This window comes from Syngnathoides biaculeatus, chromosome 13 (genome assembly GCF_019802595.1).
Source record: "Syngnathoides biaculeatus isolate LvHL_M chromosome 13, ASM1980259v1, whole genome shotgun sequence".
Taxonomy (NCBI): Eukaryota; Metazoa; Chordata; class Actinopteri; order Syngnathiformes; family Syngnathidae; genus Syngnathoides; species Syngnathoides biaculeatus.
In genome coordinates this window covers 12,378,697-12,398,395 of record NC_084652.1, presented here as the reverse complement: position 1 = coordinate 12,398,395, position 19,699 = coordinate 12,378,697, and the positions used below count along the sequence as shown (strand labels likewise).

General features: G+C 40.1%; 2 protein-coding genes across 6 annotated transcripts in view; one reads left to right on the top strand and one right to left on the bottom strand.

Moving 5' to 3' along the window:
* LOC133511523 (integrin alpha-6-like) overlaps positions 1-9,475 on the top strand; it is a 26,060-nt gene extending 16,585 nt beyond the window's left edge. For 2 of the 3 annotated variants that reach the window (XM_061840515.1, XM_061840516.1), the window contains 20 exons: positions 75-288; positions 371-564; positions 1,139-1,236; positions 1,345-1,472; positions 1,539-1,628; positions 2,236-2,297; positions 2,379-2,548; positions 2,616-2,756; positions 3,985-4,097; positions 4,183-4,339; positions 4,425-4,502; positions 4,737-4,816; positions 5,002-5,079; positions 5,173-5,275; positions 5,366-5,536; positions 6,443-6,544; positions 6,707-6,817; positions 7,095-7,193; positions 7,599-7,724; positions 8,759-9,475. In XM_061840515.1, coding sequence (XP_061696499.1) covers positions 75-288; positions 371-564; positions 1,139-1,236; positions 1,345-1,472; positions 1,539-1,628; positions 2,236-2,297; positions 2,379-2,548; positions 2,616-2,756; positions 3,985-4,097; positions 4,183-4,339; positions 4,425-4,502; positions 4,737-4,816; positions 5,002-5,079; positions 5,173-5,275; positions 5,366-5,536; positions 6,443-6,544; positions 6,707-6,817; positions 7,095-7,193; positions 7,599-7,724; positions 8,759-8,914 — 2,471 coding nt within the window. In that variant the 3' untranslated portion in view covers positions 8,915-9,475. Of the gene's footprint in view, positions 1-74; positions 289-370; positions 565-1,138; positions 1,237-1,344; positions 1,473-1,538; positions 1,629-2,235; positions 2,298-2,378; positions 2,549-2,615; positions 2,757-3,984; positions 4,098-4,182; positions 4,340-4,424; positions 4,503-4,736; positions 4,817-5,001; positions 5,080-5,172; positions 5,276-5,365; positions 5,537-6,442; positions 6,545-6,706; positions 6,818-7,094; positions 7,194-7,598; positions 7,725-7,817; positions 7,913-8,758 lie in introns of all 3 variants that reach the window. The other variant, XM_061840517.1, reaches the window with a different exon arrangement.
* LOC133511522 (neurabin-1-like) overlaps positions 9,431-19,699 on the bottom strand; it is a 12,146-nt gene continuing 1,877 nt past the window's right edge. Inside the window, exons 2-18 of one of the 3 annotated variants that reach the window (XM_061840513.1) lie at positions 18,852-18,984; positions 17,656-17,776; positions 17,212-17,316; positions 16,947-17,037; positions 16,727-16,858; positions 16,542-16,595; positions 16,050-16,150; positions 15,415-15,543; positions 15,215-15,311; positions 15,089-15,149; positions 14,079-14,215; positions 13,804-13,985; positions 13,630-13,695; positions 12,340-12,553; positions 10,974-11,072; positions 10,648-10,836; positions 9,431-9,875 (exon numbers count right to left, since the gene is read on the bottom strand). In XM_061840513.1, coding sequence (XP_061696497.1) covers positions 9,654-9,875; positions 10,648-10,836; positions 10,974-11,072; positions 12,340-12,553; positions 13,630-13,695; positions 13,804-13,985; positions 14,079-14,215; positions 15,089-15,149; positions 15,215-15,311; positions 15,415-15,543; positions 16,050-16,150; positions 16,542-16,595; positions 16,727-16,858; positions 16,947-17,037; positions 17,212-17,316; positions 17,656-17,776; positions 18,852-18,984 — 2,133 coding nt within the window. In that variant the 3' untranslated portion in view covers positions 9,431-9,653. Of the gene's footprint in view, positions 9,876-10,647; positions 10,887-10,973; positions 11,073-12,339; positions 12,554-13,629; positions 13,696-13,803; positions 13,986-14,078; positions 14,216-15,088; positions 15,150-15,214; positions 15,312-15,414; positions 15,544-16,049; positions 16,151-16,541; positions 16,596-16,726; positions 16,859-16,946; positions 17,038-17,211; positions 17,317-17,655; positions 17,777-18,851; positions 18,985-19,699 lie in introns of all 3 variants that reach the window. The other 2 variants (XR_009797933.1, XM_061840514.1) reach the window with 2 other exon arrangements.

Below are 19,699 nucleotides of genomic sequence, written 5' to 3'. Positions count from 1 at the left end.
TGAAGTCCTATGCATATGTAGCGTTTCACTTCCCACCCCTGTGTGTTTTTTAAGATTTCGTCTTCCGGTTGCAGGTTTCTCTCTGGACTCGAGTAAAAGTCTGACCAAAAAAGGCCAGCTGACGGTAGTGGCGGGAGCTCCCAGAGCCAATCACAGCGGGGCGGTGGTTCTGCTTAAGAAAGGCCCCGATACGAGCAACATTTTGCTGGAGGAGTACACACTGGAAGGGGAGGGGCTCGCCTCATCTTTCGGGTATGACCTGGCCGTGCTGGACCTCAACGGGGACGGGTGAGTCAATGTGGAAGTACGGAACACAGAATCTTTATGGAGAAAGGGTAGTATAGTAGATTCTGAAGGTGTCGTTTGATAGATGGGAGGACATAGTGGTGGGAGCACCGCAGTACTTTGAGAAGGACGGCGAAATCGGAGGCGCTACGTATGTCTTCATAAACAAGGCCGGAAAATGGGACCAGGTCAAACCCACCAGGATAGACGGAACGAAGGACTCCATGTTTGGCCTGGCTGTGGAAAATCTGGGAGACATCAACCAGGATGGTTACCATGGTGAGGGTTCGGATTCAAGAATTTGAAAAAAAATCTGTTCCAGGGTTCTGAAAACTTTATGAACTCTATGGGTAACGTTTGATGTCATATTTGATGTATTTCTGTGTATAGAAATTAACCACTATTAATGAACAAATCTGTTGTAAAAAAAAACAAAAAAAAAAGTATTAGGTTTTTCTTGAATGATGGATAATAAGCATGGAATGTGGTGTGGTGAGTTGGTTTTCATCAAGAGCAAGTGCAGTTCACTTTTTGGTGTACCGAAAACCCATGCTAAAAATTAATTAACGTCCTCCTAAAGTGTTTATAATCACCTATAATGATAATCATAATACAACAAACTATGATCCCCAATCTGTTTCGTAACATTTTAATTACATCTTACAACATTAGGCTTAAATATAAATGTCTTACAGGTGATTTGATTTTGATCAAATGCACCAGAAGTGTACATCTATATGTGGCAAAAATGCTCCATAACCTCCACTACCAACCCAGGCTAGAATTTGCTCCATCCTTGAAATAATTGAGTCGTCTTCCTGTTTCACGGGCTATCTTCTTCACTGTACTTTAGATTTTGCAGTGGGAGCTCCATATGATGATGACAACTCAGGAAATGTCTACATCTACCATGGATCCAACACAGGACTCGAATCCAAAAAAGCAGCACAGGTAAACAAAAAGAAAACAAAACAAAAAAAAAAAGCTTTTTGATCTAACATACTTTTCAGAAAAACTTATCTAACACTATTGAGCACGTTTATGACATTTTCGCTGTAGATTTTATCCGGCAAGCCTTCAGGTGTGACGATGTTTGGCTACTCCTTAGCGGGTAACATGGATCTGGACAAGAACTCCTACCCTGACCTGGCTGTCGGATCCCTCTCTGATGCCGTTTTTGTCTACAGGTGAGTTCTCGGCTCGAGTTTATATCCCACCTCCTGCCTATTGAGAAACTCATTCTGTCTTTTCAGAGCCCGTCCAGTCATCGCCATCAAGAAGGAAATCAGTTTCTTGCCAAAGGAAATTGACCTGACCAAGAAGAACTGTGGGAACAACTTCTGGTACGTGGCTTTGTACAGAAAACAATTACAAACGACAATAATCACGGGCATATATTCTTCATCTTCTGCGAAAGACTACTAGTATCAATGCAATACTGAGAAGCTGAGAGAGATGAGTCTCCAGAAGAGTACATTATACTGGATGTGCCCATATCACCGTCATATACTGCCCCGAGGTGGCACGCACCAAAATGAGCAGCACAATGTGCATAGAAGCATAAAGTGAGACAAAAACTTTAATTTATTTTTATTATATTTAATGAGATCATGACTGTAAGTTTTAACATATACAGTATGTACTGTATATGTTGCCATTCTGTTTTTCCAATTTTATCAAACAAACATCATCTTTCAATTCAGATGTAATAATCTTCAAATCTCTCCCCATGAAATTTAATCCAAGCAAGACCAAAGTCCCCAAAATTGGTGACTTAAGTCTTACCGTAGTCAAGTGATGTGACTCGAGTCCCCTCAACCCCTACCACAAAGTTTCACAGAAATTTTTCAAATAGATTCTGCACAATGTCACTTACTGACTTACTAATATCAATGCAAACAAAAATTCATGTGGTTGCTGGATCATTTGTGATTTCTGTTCCTCCCTCAGCATGAAAATTCAGGCTTGCTTCACGTACACGGCCAACCCCAAGAGCTACTCTCCCAGACTGAGTAAGATCAATCAGTTTTCCCTTTTAGGAAACATCCTCACTGTATTTGTGCCACAAACCTGACCCTTCCACCCCATTCTAGCTGTTGCATACACCATGGCGGTCGACGCTGACCAAAGGAAGAAGAATCTAATCCCGAGGGCCGCCTTCACTCAGCAGTCGGCCTCTGACAGCAACTATGAGTCCAAAGGGACCGTCGTCTTGGACACCAAAGGAAGAAAGCAGTGCATTACACGCCAGCTGGCCATACAGGTACACATCCCCTTTCACGGAACCTGAATGAGAGAGAGCGGCAAACTAATATTACGCAATCCCACAGGACAATATTCGTGATAAACTTCGAGGGGTACCCATTGACGTGGATGTGGAGATCCAGAACGCCAAACGCAAACGCAGACAGAGCTCCGGCGAAACACCGCCTGTCCTTGATGCCAAAGACGAAGTACCAACTCGTGGGGAGGTATCCAAAACGTCTGATGCCTAAAACTTATATGTGTATATATATATATGTGTATATATATATATGTGTGTGTGTGTATATATATATATATATATATATATATATATATAATATATATATATATATATATATATATATATATTTTTTTTTTTTTTTTTTTTTAACCAATCAGCTTTCAACATCATTGTTGCCATGTCAAACTAGTCTGTCCATGGCCTTCAGAACCAGAAGTGTTATAAGTGTGAATATATGTTTCATTAAAACTATTCTGACAATTTATCTAAAAAGTAAACATGGCACATTAGTACCTACCTCTGCTCTTTATGTAGTAGATTTAAATGTTCCACAAAATAATAATTTTTGGCCAAAATGTCTTTTTTTTTTCGGCTTGGGGAGGACCTTGAAAGACATTCTGAAAAGTCATTTCATTTATGCAAAGACCAAGTCCGAAACTGATGTTTTGAAAGATTCCGTCCTGACTTTCAGTCACATCAAATCAATTACGTACTAAATTGCCTTTCACCAACTGAAGAACATATCCAGAGTGAATTCTTCCACGCGCCAAGCAGACCGAGAGAACCTCATCCATGCTTTTATTTCAAGTAAACTATTGTAATGGTCGTCTGACTGTACTACCCCAAAGGAGCATTTCCAGTTGCAGCTCATTCACAATCCCGCAGCTCGGGCTCTGACCAGAACAAAGAAGCCAAAGCATATAACTCTAATTCTAAAGTCTTTACACTGATTTTCAGTCATCTCAAGAATAGATGTTATAGTTCTGCTACTGATCTATAAATCAGTAAATGCTTTAGGTCCTGAATACATGAAAGAAATGGGATCCAAACCCAATAAGGCTCTGAGATCGACAGACTCAAGTCAAATAGTCCATCCAAAGCAAACATGGTGAAGCAGCATTTTGCTATTATGCTGCATGCAAATGGAAGCCCCAAGTGTGAATGTTTTTAACGTCAGGTTAAAAAGTCTTTTTTTCCTCATACTTTTTAAAACATTTCCACTTTTAAATGATATTTCTTGCACTGGACACTGTTTTAATTGCACTTGTATTTTTTCTCTTCCAAATATTTGTGTTTTTCTTTGTTTTAAAATGTTTTTAATAATATATAGCACATTGTGTTACCTAGTGTATGAAATGTGCTATATAAATAGATTTACTTTTCTTTTCTTCATGTTATGTTATGTAAAATATGTGTGAATGATATTATTACAGGTGCAATTTGTGAAGGAGGGTTGCGGCAGTGACAATATTTGCCGCAGTAACTTGAAAATAGCGTATCGCTACGGCCACAAGTCAACGGATAACACGTTCAAGCCGTTACCATTGTAAGAAAATATTTTAATAATGCAAACATTTGTTTTTTAATCAGGCTTCTTAATGTTCTTAACATTTTGTCATGTTTCTGTCAAGGGAGAACGGCGTGCCCCTGATCTCGCTTAGCCAGCAGAAGGACATCGCCTTAGAGGTCAAGGTGACCAATCAGAACGGAGATGACGCGCACGAGGCATCAGTGGTCGCCTCCTTCCCACGTGCCCTCACCTACTCCACATTCCGCGGCCCACCCAATGTATGCTCTTGCCCTCCACCACAGACAATTTCACCAACTTCCGTCGTTGCACTTTGTGGATCTGATTGAAACCCTCCCATTCCAGGTAGTGACTTGCACGGCCAATAAGAATGGCTCTAAGGCGACCTGTGACCTCGGAAACCCCTTCAAACGGGATTCTGAGGTGAGTTATAAGATATCGCTGCCGATGTGGACTTTCTCTAAAATTGCCTTTCCTCTGGCGGTTCGTGAAAGAATCACTGCCTAAGTCCAGTGCAATTGTATTTAACACTGACGTTCATTGTACTTGCATTTAATCTGAAAGATTTATTTTTTACATTTGTTTTCAAACATTTATTTAAGAAGCAACTTCTAACAGTTTTCTTTAAAATACATGTGTTTTTATGTGCATTTATAGATGACCTTCTACATTATTCTGGGAACCGTTGGCATCTCATTAAACACCACCGAATTAGAAATTGAGCTTCAACCTGCGACGTAAGCATACCTGACCACGTTTACCACACCTGCACTTTTATAGTTATCGTATCAAAATGTCCTTCAGAGAATTCTCCATGAGCCTGCTTCAATTTGATGAATTTATGTGGATAAAGCATTATTAAGAGTTATAAGAATTACTTAATAATCAGTGCGTAAAAATATTATATTTTCATCCTGTACAGAACCAGCGAGCAGCCGACGCTAGCCGCCGTTAAAGCGAAGGCAAACGTGGCCATCATGTTGCAGCTGTCAATATCAGGGTAACAAATTAGTCTGTCACATTCACATCTCTACATACATAACATACCTGGACAGAATTGAAGTCAAAATATGTCTATTTCCTTTTTCCCCAGTCAAGCTCAGCCCTCCCAAGTGCAATTTGCAGGAAAAATCAAAGATCAGAATGCAATGAAGACCGAAGGTGACATCGGAAGTCCCCTCACGCATCAGATCAGAGTGAGTATGGAAAAACAAAAAGTTTGTTATCCTTCACTGTGACTTCTTCTGCAGCGATTCTCATAATGATTGAATACATTTTTTTTTTAGATTATCAACGTCGGAAGGCGCTTGACGGACTTTGGTACTGCCACCCTGCATATTGACTGGCCCAAGACCACGGAGCAGAACAAGTGGCTGCTCTACTTAACGAAGGTCACAGCCACGGGTGTGAGCCAAATCGAGTGTACGCCAAAATCGGAGATAAATCCTCTCAAAAAGGTCAGCGGTGGGGGGAAGTAATATGTACAGCTAGAGTACTTACCTACTTTTTGTTTTCAAAAAGAAAGTCAATTTCAATGAAGCGACAACTAGAAGAGATGACAAAATTAAATATTTGAGAGAAAAAAGTTTGTACGTCCACCTTGAGCCTGGGCTGTTAGTGGAAATTACGGCGAGTACGTCGCATGGGCCTTTTTTTCCCCATGTACAGGATTTTATTTTTCAAGGATAATTTAAGATGAATATGAAATTCGATTCAATTGTTTTGGGATTATAGTTTGAGGTACATTTACATTTTAATCTATCAATCCAAGGAATTCTAAAAAAAAATTTGTGGCAATTTTGTGGATTTTTGCCATTCTTTGTGGGGTCAGAGTCGCCATGATTACAATCTAGTGTAACTGACTCTTTTGTGATTAGGGCTACATAAATAAACTTGACTACTGTTCGAAATGTTTATTATTCTTACAGGAAGTATCATGAAAATACCATTGAAGGAAAGGTTTTACTTTGAAATATACGTGCCAAATAAATGTCCTGCATCTTATTGGTGTGCAATGAAAACAGTCTGGAATATAAATGAATGCTTTTTTTTCTGAATAGATCTCTCACAATGTTAACTTAATTGATCAGATAATGATTATTTGCAATAAATGCAAAAAAATTATTAGAATATGTTCATCTATCTATGCCAGTGATGTATAGTGACAGATACAACAATTAAATACACTTCCGCTAAATGGCAGAGAATACAATATGAACCTGTATATCTACTTTTTGGGACGTTTTTTTGTTTGGTGGTTTGCCACATGATTTTTTTTCTCAAGTAAAAATATGCGTCTTGGCCCAACAAAAGTTGGAACACACTGACGTGATTTTGCTTGTGCGTTTTTGTGTTTCTTAAAGGATGTCAGCAACAGCAGGATGAAAAGGGCTTCACAAAAGAGCCAGGAAGGCAATGAAGGGATTATTTCACGTTTGGTGGACAAGAAGCAATCTAAAATTCTGGTAAAAACAAATATACTGTACCATTTGCTTTGTTTTAATCATCTTTATAACGGAGTCTTTTACCAGTATATCGTTCAATTCTAATTGTGTGTAGTAGGTTTTTCTCAATGGCAATTGTTGGTGTGTGTGTGTCGGTTTTTAATGGCGGCTCTCTGGTTGCAGTCATGTGACAACGGGGCTAAATGTGTGAAGATCAAGTGTCCCCTGCGGGGCCTGGACAGTAACGCGGTCATCACGCTTCACTCTCGTCTCTGGAACAGCACGTTGTTGGCGGTAACAATTCACTTATATGAAACTTAGGAACTCTACCGTTCTAATGTTTGTGGTCATTCAGCAATGCCCCCCCCCCCTTTCTTTTGGGGTAAATTTGTGCTTTGCTTTTACATAAATATAAATGAATCAGAAATGCAGTCTGGACATTGTCGTGGTCAGAATACGACACTTGAATTGAAAAAATGAGCTCCCCCAAAACAGCAGTCATAATCATTGTTCCATTTCTTTTCCCGTTGAGTATTTCTTATAATTATGTAATTGTTGTTTTTCTCCACAGGATTACAGCAAGCTGCATCATGTGGAGGTGATCGTCAAGGCGGCTGTGCATGTTGAAAGCACAAGAAAGAACATGGTGCTGCAGAACGCTGAAACAGAGGTACGGGAAGGCGCACACACACACACACAATGTGAATCGAGAGAAAAAAATTCAACCATGGCTGCAAGTATCGAATATTTTTACAATCCATTATTCTACCAATTATCCCATCCATTAATCAGATAATCGGTGATTTTAAAAGGTGATTTTGTGACCGATTTATGTTACCTTCAGTGTATGTGGCTTTAAAAGGTGGGGCCTGGCCTTGTGCGTGACGTGGGTGTCAGCAACTGAGTGTGTATCTGTTATGAGGTTAACTTTAGCCAGTATGCTTACGGTTGTGTGCCACTATTGTCACTGCGATGCTTTGTGGCAGTAATTTGGCTTTTTTTTTTTTTTTTTTTTTTTGCAATCAAAATTTTTGATTCATCATTAAAGCCCTACATTAACTTCACATCACTGCAGATGAGAGTGACTGCGTTCCCTGAGAGGAGTGAGGCCCGATATGGAGGAGTTCCGTGGTGGATCATCTTCTTGTCTGTTCTCCTGGCACTGCTCTTACTGGCTCTGTTGATTTTCCTTCTCTGGAAGGTAGGAACACCCCCACCCACACCCATATCCATCAATGTAAAGTCCAACGTAAAGGTGATTATGCAGATTGTCTAACAACTTGCCTCTCCTCAGTGTGGAGTCTTTGGGAAAAAGAACAAACGGGACCCATCAGAAAAACAGAAGCTGACAACAAATGCGTAAAAAAAAAAAAAAAAAAAAAATTAAAAGTGAGGATAATTTTACCCAGCCTGCAATTAATGAGTGAAAATGTGGTGCCTAATTCTCTGTCGCTTTCTGGTACTTGGATTTGGGCTTTCCCTGACTGAATTACATGAATGCTATTGTTGCAAAAGCTTGACTCAATGTTTTTTTTTTTGTTTTTTTTTTAACTCATGTGACTTTAACTAGAATGGAAAAAAAAGTGGTACCTTGACTTACTAGTGCCCCAAATTGATTTTTTCAAGTTATGAGGTGTCTGATTTGTTTGTTTTTTTTTGCTTTGAGTTGTGAGCAAAGATTTAATTTATGAGTGAGCTCTTTACAGATGCTGCAATTAAATAATCTGAAGAAAATAAAATAGATGATCTCTGTTGAATTAACGCTTGGAATCTTCAAAGAACATGAGCCTGGTGATATATAGATAACTTAATGAAGCAGTCCTATTTTTAAAATCTCATCTATAGATGACCAAGGCCATCAGCTAAGAGAAATAATAAAAAACAGATTCAGTTACTTTTTGTACAATACTGTACAGTCCTACTTTTCAGTTGCAGTTTTTTTTTCTGGGCAGCGCAAATGGATTAATGGCCTTTTCCATTAATTCCAAAGGAGAATGTTGATTTGAGTTACAAGCCATCCAACTTGTAAGTCAAGGGACCACTGTACGTGCATGTCGTCGGGGAGGTGCTGCTTAACAAACAACTTGAAGTTCAATGCGCTGTTGATCTTGAGTCTCAGGCCTTTTGCATTTCTATGGTTTGCTTTCTTTTGGTCACTGTTGCACTTGCGGCCACTTAACACATTCATCATTTTCTTCCTGTCCTTTACATGACATCTCGTATTTCCTCCCGCAGTGCGGCTTCTTCAACCGGGCTAAACACGAGGACAAGGTTCCCAGTTACAATGCAGTTCGGATAAAACGCCAGGACAGAGACGTGAACGTGGATTGGCAAAACCTGGAAAAGAAATCCTGGGTGACAACGTGGCACAACAACGGACATTATTCTTAACCCTGAATATCATTGTGGGGGACTGTAAATAGCAAGATATTGTTTGTACATGTTTTTTAAAAGAGTCACAGTTCAAAATACTTCGATCAAACTTTCTGCATCAGGGGCTGATTTTTACTTTTCAGTGCAAGTACAAACACTTCCAGTGTCATACACTAGATGGTCCTGTTATAGCTTAGGAGCTTATTGTGTACATTTTCTTGTGTTTTCAATCTGGGGTGGGAGAGAGTGGGAAGGGGGGGGATTCATTTTTTATAATTTGTTTTTGAATTTTTGTATTTATTCACTCAAGAGGTACTTTGTTACGCGCTATACAGACCAAAAAGTCATGTAATGCTAACATGTGTGAAATGTACTATTCCCAACAATGCATCTGCCTGAATTAGTACATTGTGGACTGATTGCAATGTACAACAGCAAAATGGAATTTGTCAAAAACATACAAATATACATACAAATAATAAATTTGAAAGTTGTGTAATGTAATTTTAAATTGAAAGACGGGTTAAATGTGGATATGTTGAAAGCATTATTTATTAAAACAAAAGACATGTAAAATCATACATAAAGATCAAGTATAAAAACAATGACAAGTGCTGAAAATGTGAGACATTTATTGTCCCATCATTATATAAATAAAATAAAAAATTCTGAGGGAATGGTATCCAAGGTCATCCTTTTGTGAGTGTGCTGATGCAAAGATGCTGGTGGAAATTAAAAGTTCTAGTGACAAGTGCTTCTAGAGGAGTGACTCAGTTCTGGCCATTCTTCCACCAGGTCGCGACTCCACTGCGGATGCGTTCTCCACCACCACACAGTCGCTCTCTAAATTCTTCTCTTTTCGCTTGGATGACTCCTTGCGCCTTTTCTCCCTCCCCCGCTCTTCTTTTTCCTCTCTTTTCTTCAGCTCCTTCAACTTCTTCTTTAGAGATGCACGGTCGGTTTGACACACGCCCAAGTCCTGACGACAGAAAGGAAATAATATTTGAGGATGGCGTCACGTGATCAGAAGCTACACGTCCCTGTTGAGCAGCCAGTTGCTTCATGGAGAGTTTTCCGCTAGAGGGCGTCCAAATCTTGTAATTATGATTTTTTTTTTTTTTTTTTTTTAAAACTGGCAAAAACATGTATGCGTGTAATGTGAACTAACTTTTTTTTTTTACTTTTATTTTTAGTGGCAAACTGGTTTACATACATTTATCAAACCAAGATTGATTGTTTTATCTTGTTTGTTTAATAAGAAACTTCTTTTTAACACATTTACTCTATGAGGCCATCTGAGTCACAAATGCTAACCCTAATTATAGACAATAATTACTAATGAAAATTTATTTGCCAAGAAAATATGCAGCTGTTTTCACAAGAATTAAAATTATATCACAACCGTACATAATTTCAAAATAAACTATCCGTTTTGAGTCCCAACCATAACTTTAAAAGAAGCTTGCTTTGCAATGAAAATGTAATTGAATGTGTGCTGCATTTGCAAACCAATTTGTTAGAAGTTTTTAGATTTCATCCATGCACCCATCCCTTTTCTGAACTGCTTTTCATCACTTAAGCGTGTTGGCGCCTGTCTCAACTGGCAACCTAAACTGGTCAGCAGCCAATCGCAGGGAAATACTGTACAAGTAAACAAACATTCCCACTCATTGTAACACCTCCAGGCAATTTCGAGTCTTCAATCAACCATGTGAGGAGGACAGAATTCAGGGGGTTGAACAATGTCTGACCTTGAGTTTGTCGGTGTCCATGTTGAGCAGCTGTGCCCCGTCGACACCTCTGGCTGAAAAGCCGCTCATGTATTGCTCCATGTTCATGGCCAGCAACCAAAGACAGACCTGATGGCTGCTCCACTCCAACACAGGTTGACTTTGCCATCGGTTGTTGTTATTTGCCGGCAGGAGGTCGTCGTCCAAGGTCTGACGGTGAAGACAGGAAAAAAGAAGCTGCAGTCAAAGATGCCGGTTGTCTTTGGAGAAAAACAACTGCATCAAGCAGGCGCTACGTAAAAGGAGACAGAATGTGGGAAGGCAAAGGGAGGGAAGGAGAGGCTTACCTCCGTGGATGAAAAGGTCAAAGTGTGAGAGTGTCCAGAAAGAGAGTGATTAGAGCCGTGACCCCCCATGCTGAAGCTATCCAGTCGAGAGCCAACACTCTGGAACCAACACGAACTTTCAAAGACTTTCCAGCTGCATGTGCGTCATCCACATACAATGACTGGGTTTACTTTTTTTTTTTTCCCTTTCCTCATTTTACTCTGGTTCTCAGAGGATGACATCGGAATGAGTAAAAGAATTACCCCCCCCCACCCAAAAAACGCTTTAACCTCCACTTGAAGTCAACAAACTACACATTTAAGAGAAATTATATGGCACGTATTTAAAACAACCACATCATTTTGCCTTAAAGTCTGCTAGCTTAATGCTAACATAACTGTAATTGAAAATGCCATAAACCGGTTAATGCTTTAAGCAATGTATATTTGAACACAAACAATGCAGCAACACATGTAGACAGAAAAAGAACAATACTCAAAAGGAATTTATTCATCCATCTATTGTCAACATTGCTTATCCTGTTCAGGGTGGAACCTATAACAGCTAACTGCAGGCGAAAGGCAGACTACACCTTGAACTTGTCTCGTCAGTCTCAAGCCACGTACAAGACACGGACAACCATTCACACTCAGTGGAAACTGAACCTACATTGCCCACACCAAAGAAATATAGTTGCTGTCTCACAAAAGTGACAAATATTACTGCATCTTACTGAGTTACAATAGTTGTGAAACAGTTTTTTCGTGTTTGTGTTATCACTATAACGTGCCAGAAAGAATTAATCCTGAAGCGCAAACCATTTAATTCTTTCCGAGCTATTCAATTACAGTATTTTATTACTGTTTCATGAAATACATTAAAGTGCTGGATCCTTTTGGACATTACAAAAAATAGCAAACAACTGCAGTTTAAAAACAACTACATATAATTCTTTTTGGAATAATATATATATTTTTTTTATTGAATGTATTTGTAAATTATGTTTGCCAACCCCTGGTCTAACCCCTTTTCAGTTCTTCCAACTCGTCCTTTGATCTGGCTCACATTTACGCCTCACGCACATCAAACTACAGATGTGCTCATGAGAGAATCTTTGAAATGTAGGAGCGTTTTTAGAACTGACCTCAATATCTCATTTTGTTTAACAATTGTGTTATTCTGGAATGCTTTATCGTTGATGTTGAATCTCATTAAAATAAACAAAAAAAAAAACATCTCCACATCTTACTAATTCTGCCAGATAATGTAAACTAATGAGCACGACTGTAGGAGGCTGTTAAGGAGGATTACAAAAGGATCAAATATTTGCCCACTCTATGTCTCTGCAAGCACAAGCAAGCTGGCACGCTGGTGATGTTTTCATACCTGATCTCTTCTCCCAGAGGTGGTCATGTAAGGTAAACTGCTGCTGGACACAGACCGCATCTTCTCCCGGTTGCCTTTTGCCCTCTGACCCTCCTCCTCTTTGTCCCTCACTCGCTCTCCGAACCAAGTGAAGGGCAAGCACGAGGGCATGGAGGTCACAGAACCGGAGGAAGAAACTTCAGACGGTTCGTCCACCAGGTCACCGCAAGATGCCCTGGAGAGAATGAAGGAGTTGCTATGGCACTGGACTGCAGCGGTTTCTCAAACTTTTCTCAGCTCCAAAAATGCTTAGCTTTCATAGTACCACCAACTTGACCAACACTAAAATACAGTAACGTTGCGAGCTTCAGTGTTAAAAAACGAGGTAGGTTTTTATTCCGATTTTTTTTTTTTAACCCTAATTTATTCTGTACAATATGTTCTCGTGTATAATGTGCACTCCCAAAGATGACACCTAATATCAGGAAAAGTCTTCTACCCATGTACTACGCCCACCATGACGATCAAACAAAAAAGTTGGTGATTATACACGTGAAAAGATCTTTATATGCAAAATTTAATTTGTACACGAGAAATTACTCATCTTAATTTTGTATTAACTAAGATTTAAGTACTCTTATGTAAAGCGTTCAATATTATGGCAGTGGTGGAAAGTTTAGCTGTAACAGTAACAACTGTAACATAATACAGCATTTTTAAGAAGTACCTACAATGATGCTCAGCATCATGAAAATTGCAGTGTTATTGTTTATGCACTTGAAAACATGGTATCAAAGCTGGTCTGCGGTGGAGAGGTTTTTGACAACTTGAAACTTATTTTTCATCAGTGTAACCATCACATAGTTTATCGAGATGGAGGTCAGTAGTTGCAATTGTTTTTAAATACTTATTAAAGTAACAACCTGGGTGCGTTTTCAATTTTGTGATTCCTTTGTATACCTCTAGTGGTACTTGTACCACAGTTTGAGAATGACTACCCTGCAGATGATACGTTTAATTATGCTGCAAAAATCAATCTTGAAGACGGCGATGTAGATGGTATGTGGAGCATGGAGGGACAGCGAGTACGTCATGACAACACGTGACTAAAACGGACCAATCAAGAGAGATGCGCTCCGTGCATCAACTTTTTTTGACGCCTGCCCGGCAAGCTGTGCAGAGATGCTCCGTGGCATAATGCGTAGGTCACGTGATGCAATGCGGGTGTTGTCAACCGTGCGAGTATAAAGAAGTCTCAAGAATGTGTAACATCTTTGGGTGGCATATGTGCACTGAATGACTCAATCCCACCTGCTGTTCATGGACCTCCTTTGCAGTTTTTCACTCTTCCTCTTGCTGAGAGACTTACGAAGGCCGCTGCACAACAACAACAACAACAACAACAACATGAAATCATGGGATCACATTCAGAGGCACTGAAATACGTCTGTGCTGATAATGAAGTAACAAAGTGGTTCAATGCACCTGAAGTCAGGCATTTTTCTTTTGGATTTCCTGGATGTGGAGGACTGGATTGGCGGGGTGATGGTGGTGGAGCCGTGAGTGATGTAGAGTGGGGGGGTGACGACGGAAAGTTCAACTTCGCTGCTCCTCTGTACAACCCCTTCGGACTCTGACTGGCTCTCCTCTGGCTTTTGAACTTCTTCCTGCTCAGGCGACACAGTGAAGGTTCGTTTACAGGACTGCACCATAACGTTTAACTACTGCCTGCCTACTTGTCTTTTTGTTAAAATTCCCACCTGTTTTCTAAGGCTCTCCCTGAGCTTGTCTCGTGAAGGTGGATGACGTTTGAAATTCTGGGCCAGCTGACTTCGAGCTATGTGCGCACTGCAGTCCAGCCGTTCTGTGTCAGGAACTGGAACGTACCATTCTGGATCTGACGGAGAGACAGTGTGAAACAAACAGACGCCACTAGGACATAGCAATACGTTTATCATTGCACAGAGTTTATCTATGGCTGATACACAGTCATATTGTTTTTGTCATGATTTTGCCCCTTCTTAACCAAGGTTAACAAATGTCAAACTATTTTACAGGATTATCATCCTTTGAGAATATCTTGTGGTCTGATATGTGTTAAAAAGTGAATTTGCCCTGATTATAAATTCTGAAAGGGGTCGGGTTTGACAATCCTGAGTATTAAACATTGTCAATATTTACGACCAAAACTCTTCTAGTGACAGTAGATGACCACTCCCAAGGTATGATTCTATGAATTGTGATGTGGAATGTAGCAAATATATGATCTGCCCAGAGTGAGGAACGACAAAGCTGCCATAAATGGGGTGAAGCCCACATCCTTCCCGGTGTTATATTTTGTGGGTTAATCAGATGATGAACTATTTTCCAAAGTCTTTCTAAAATATTCCTGCCTTGGGCCCCTTGAGCAACACTTGAGAAAAAAACAGCACGACATATCCAGTGGTGGGGCTTCATTTCTTTTGTACACTGTTTGATTAGGAGAGATTTATGTCTTGGAGGACTGGATTCTAGATCAGTGGTGGAACAGAATCTTTGTGGTGTTCTTGTGTTGAGCTTAATGGAAACCACCACAAACAATATTACCTAAACCTGATTAAAAAAAAAAAAGTAATCTTAATGTGTGGGGCTCGTAGACATCTTTTTAACCTTACCACCTACCATTATGTATAGTACTGAGAAGAGTATTTGATAGCGCTCTTGTATTGGATGTCATTTATTGGCCACTCCATGTAATTGCATTACAAACGTCCTAAAAGATGCAGACTACCTGGCACTGGTGGGTCTGCAGAGACAGACTTCCCTGTTGTTACTGGTTCTTTTCTCTCCAGCTGTGAATAAGCAGATATGATGATGTTTAGCATTCATGCAAGATGTATAAAGAGACTGTCCTGACCTCAAGTTGAAGCCTTTCAATGGTCTCCCTGTACTTTTTCTCTCTCTCCTCCATTTCTTGACGCAATTCTGCTACTCTGCTGTCCGCCTCCTCCTCTCTGAACAAACAGTGTTTAAAAGTTGAGTCGCTCAGGTTAAGAGACAGTTTATTATTGCGCAATCCAGAGCTAACTGGCTAATTGAGAGGAATTAAACGATTACCTGCTCTGGTACTCCCTGACCCGTCTCTTGGCCTTGCCGTACTTGATTTCCAGGCTGTCTGATTGGCTCTGGGCATCAGCCAGTCGCTGGCTCACCACCCTGCACAGTGTCTGGGCCTCTTGCCAATACCTGATAAACACAGAGAGACCGCTAAAGCAACAATATGTACACCTTCAGAATCTGTATAGCACAATAGCTTGTAATACTATAAAACAACAGACCCCCCGTCTTTTCCATGGCGACTCAAGATCAACTACAGTCCAGTAAAGTGAGACAATAAGAGGGAAAGTCATCGCAGCCCAAATAAAGGTATAGAACTTTTAATATTTGCATCATGTACGATTGTTAATGGGTATTTGCCTGTGTGCGCACTGTGTAGGCTGGCAAGAAGGCTGGAATGGGCCTGCCTCTCACTGATATTCAGCTGGGATAGGCTCCAGATTACACACGACCCAAATGACGATAAGGTAAAATTGATAGACGGAGGGGTATTCAGTTGTTTTTTTTTTTCTCCACTAGATCAACAATTGCCAATACGGTGATAATTGGGCTAAATGCAGTGTAGATCCAGCCTACTTGCAAAGTAAAACAAAGGAGAAAATGTAAGAAACAAGATAATCAAAATACTATCACACTTCTCAAGCTTGTCAGCTTTCTCTTCTCCATCCTCCACTTTTTGTTCCAGGTCTGCCTTCTGGCTCTCCCAGCTCGTCCGCTCCTCCTCATATGCCATTAACTGCACGGGGAACAGCAATGGTTTAGTAATGTGTGCGGCATATGGTGTGTCCAATCCACAAAGGCATATGCTTATTTTTTTTTTTTCCCCCCATCGGTCAAATGCCCAAAGACAGCTATTTTTAGCAAACTGGCTGCATTGCCTACTTCAAAACTTTGAAAACAACAAATAAAAGACTCATTGATGTCAAACAGAAGAAAGAGACTAAAAGCCTTTTGCTTTCCCATTTTCGTCACAGCACGGAGCAGACATGGAGAGTCCTAATAATTGCATGTTGCTCCATCAGATTGCCAGTTAAAATGGGTCAGACGGTTCCAAATGTGCATGTGAAAGTTAGTGTGGTAATGTGGGTATTGCGTTTGCGTGAGTGAAACCAGAATGATTGGCCCACCTTCTCTCTAGCTCTTTGAAGCTGGGCTGTTGTTCTTTGCAGTTTGGACCGAAGCTATCAAGACAGCAAAATAAAAAAAAATGAAAAATTGGCAATTAACACCTACATTTACAAAACTGACCAAGATGAGAAAAATACTCAAAAAACATCTCTCAGGTTCTCTCTTTGAAATATTACGAAAGTACCCTCTGGTATTTGAGGCACAGCTGGTCGTTATCCAGACAACAAAGTACAGATGTGTCCTCTTCATCCTCATCGTCAGGTACTGACATGACTTCTGACATGCTCATATCGGTTTCTAATTCCCCACTTGGACTCTGTTTAGCACCAGATAAGAGAATTACTGCACATTATTCAATCAATAACATTTTCTTCTGGATTCACACAATATTTTACACAATGAACCTTTTGTGATGCCTTCTCCATCTCCAGGCTTTCGTTGACTAAGCGCGCCACCTCACTCTCCACCCCCTCCTTGTCTCGGCCAATCAGAAACCTGGAGACAGGAGAAAGGAAAATCAAAGCTGTGACCACCGTATCGCACGTGACATACTTGCATTGATTCTTCACATATAAATACATCAATAACACCACAAAGTGAGACTTCCAGACTAGTACATCGAGGTGGCCTTATTAGGTGAAAAAAGTTGAGCAAATGTGAATGACTTACTTGACTAGGCCTGATGTATTCTTGAGTACTGTTGCTGCAAACAGTTGAGAGACCCCAACCAAACTTACGCCATCCACCTCCACAATCTGGTCATTCACCCGAATCCTAACGTAAAACCAAAAAAGATCGTCTTTCTTTAAATTCGCAATTTTTTTTCAACGTTCCTGTCACAAATGAGCAGTTTCAAGACCCACCTAATTATACATAATGCATAATAATGAATATAAAATACTGTATTGGAACAATGTCCTCCAGTATCTTTTGATACAATACAATGAAGGTCGAGTGTTTAGGGTATTATACCGCATCTGATGTAACAGTTAACATATCACAGATGCACAGTCTGAAAATAACCTGCAGAATATTACATTACAACAAAATAAATAATGATCTAAAAATCAATATAAATGTTTTTACAGAAAAGCCAGACTTGCTCGAACGTACCTTCCATCCTGATGTGTTGCTCCACCTTCCGTGATTGTCTTGACAAAGATTCCTAGTTTCTCCAGGCCCTGGTCCGCTCCGACCCCCATTCCGATGATGCTGATGCCCAGCCCATCATATCCTGTAACGCAGGGATGCCCAGACTTTTTTTTACCCCAAGATGTACTTTTCAAGCAGCGAGCCTCTCGTACGCTACAGACGACAACGGGGGTGGGGTGGGGTGGGGTAATGATGATGATGCTCCCAAACTGTTTTAAAATTAATGTTATGTTGCCTCCTATATTTAAAATACAGAATTAGGTTTTTGTGCACTGTATTGCACGTGATTTCATCCTGGATCAGGCTGTGCCAAGGTGGAATTTTAAAATTACACACAATCTCATCTGTACTTTCCACTTTGGCTTCAGACCAAAGCTTTCCCACTCGGAAAATAGAAAATCTTGCCCAGTTTAACCACTTTTTCTTCGATTATTCACATACTCTGAAAGTCATTGCATCTTAAAACAACAGCATTTCTTTTTTAACTTTCTCCATTAATATCGAAAGTAAACATAAGCAGCATGTCTACCTAGTCTTTGCTCTACGTTGCCCAGACTGTATTGCTAACTAAAGCAGCGGTGGTGGACTCTCTCATTATAAAACACATTGATGGGCTGCGTAAGTAGTGTGACATTGGTAATTATGAGAGTACGTCGTTAAGAGCGGGGGAGGTGGGGTGTAAGGTAAACTAGGAAAGAGAGAGTGTGGTGGAGTAGAGGTTGTTGTTAGAGAAGATTCCATGTGCTGCCTAAAAGAAACCGGTGGCTTCTTCTTTTCATTTTTTACAGTACGTATGTGAATGGTGCCACTGGATGTAACAACCAGTCATCCGTCACTCATTGAATCACATTGCAAAATGCCACAAACTGAATAGCTGTATGTTATACTTTCAATTTGCATTGTATTATTATTTTTTTTTGCGTGCAACCCAGAATATCTGCAGAAACTGTATCCGCGGTGCACAATTGCGCACACATGCAGTTTAGAGGAAATATTGGCTGTTTTTTTGTTTTTTTTTGGGGGGGGGGGGCACGCCATCCCGCATTCGACCAAGACTGCCTCGCGATCGATCGACGCATTGAGCACCCCTGCTGTAATGTCAAGACTGGGAAGGTTTTGTAATGCACAAGTTTACCATCTGTAAAAAAAAGACAAACCCTTTTCAATGTCCACTTCGAAAACATCCATCTTGTCCACTCTCTTCTCCAGTTCATACTCGGCCGAGGCAGACACTGGGTCAATATCTTCATTGCGTCTATCATACTCTGAGTTACAGTAGGTGCTGTACACCTGGAGGACAACATTAAGAACACAACATTGACCGATAATGGATCAACACAGCTTAATGAAATGAGCCAAATATTTTGTGGAGGTGTAAAGAGAAAAGTCTGCAACCTGTCACACGACAAGACAATTGTTCATGTTGAGAAGCGTTAAGAGTGGGTGAACACGCACAAAAAAAAAAAAAAATGCACAGCTGCAGGGCTAAGAAAAACAAATATCTCCAGTTGATTCAAAATGCTTCCGGTTGCTTCTTAGTTGGAACACAAAGGAGGGACCAAATACTTTAAACTCCAATTCTGGCCTCCCTCCACAGGCTGCTTGTAAGAGTTCAAGATTCTGCTATTTGTTTTTAAACCCCACCTCTCTGAGCTGTTCCATCCAAAATCTAAGCACAGCCACAAGAGGAGATTTTTTTTTCTGTCACTGGTCCCAAACTACAGAATGACCAAACAGTGCATATTATACAAGCTCCTTTGCTGTCAATTTTAAAAATCACCTTGACCTGAGCCCTTCATTTCTCCCCCTTTTTATATACAGTCTAAAAAAAAAAAAAACGTTTAAATTTCCTCACCCTTTTGTTTATAAACTATAATATTATGAACTGGCTTACATTTTATGTATACTCCTCTTTTGTTTGTTTACCATTTAAAAACTGCTGTATAGATAAAAATCAAAAATCAAACTGAGTTATTTCAAATATTCATTCAATTTAATACTGTGC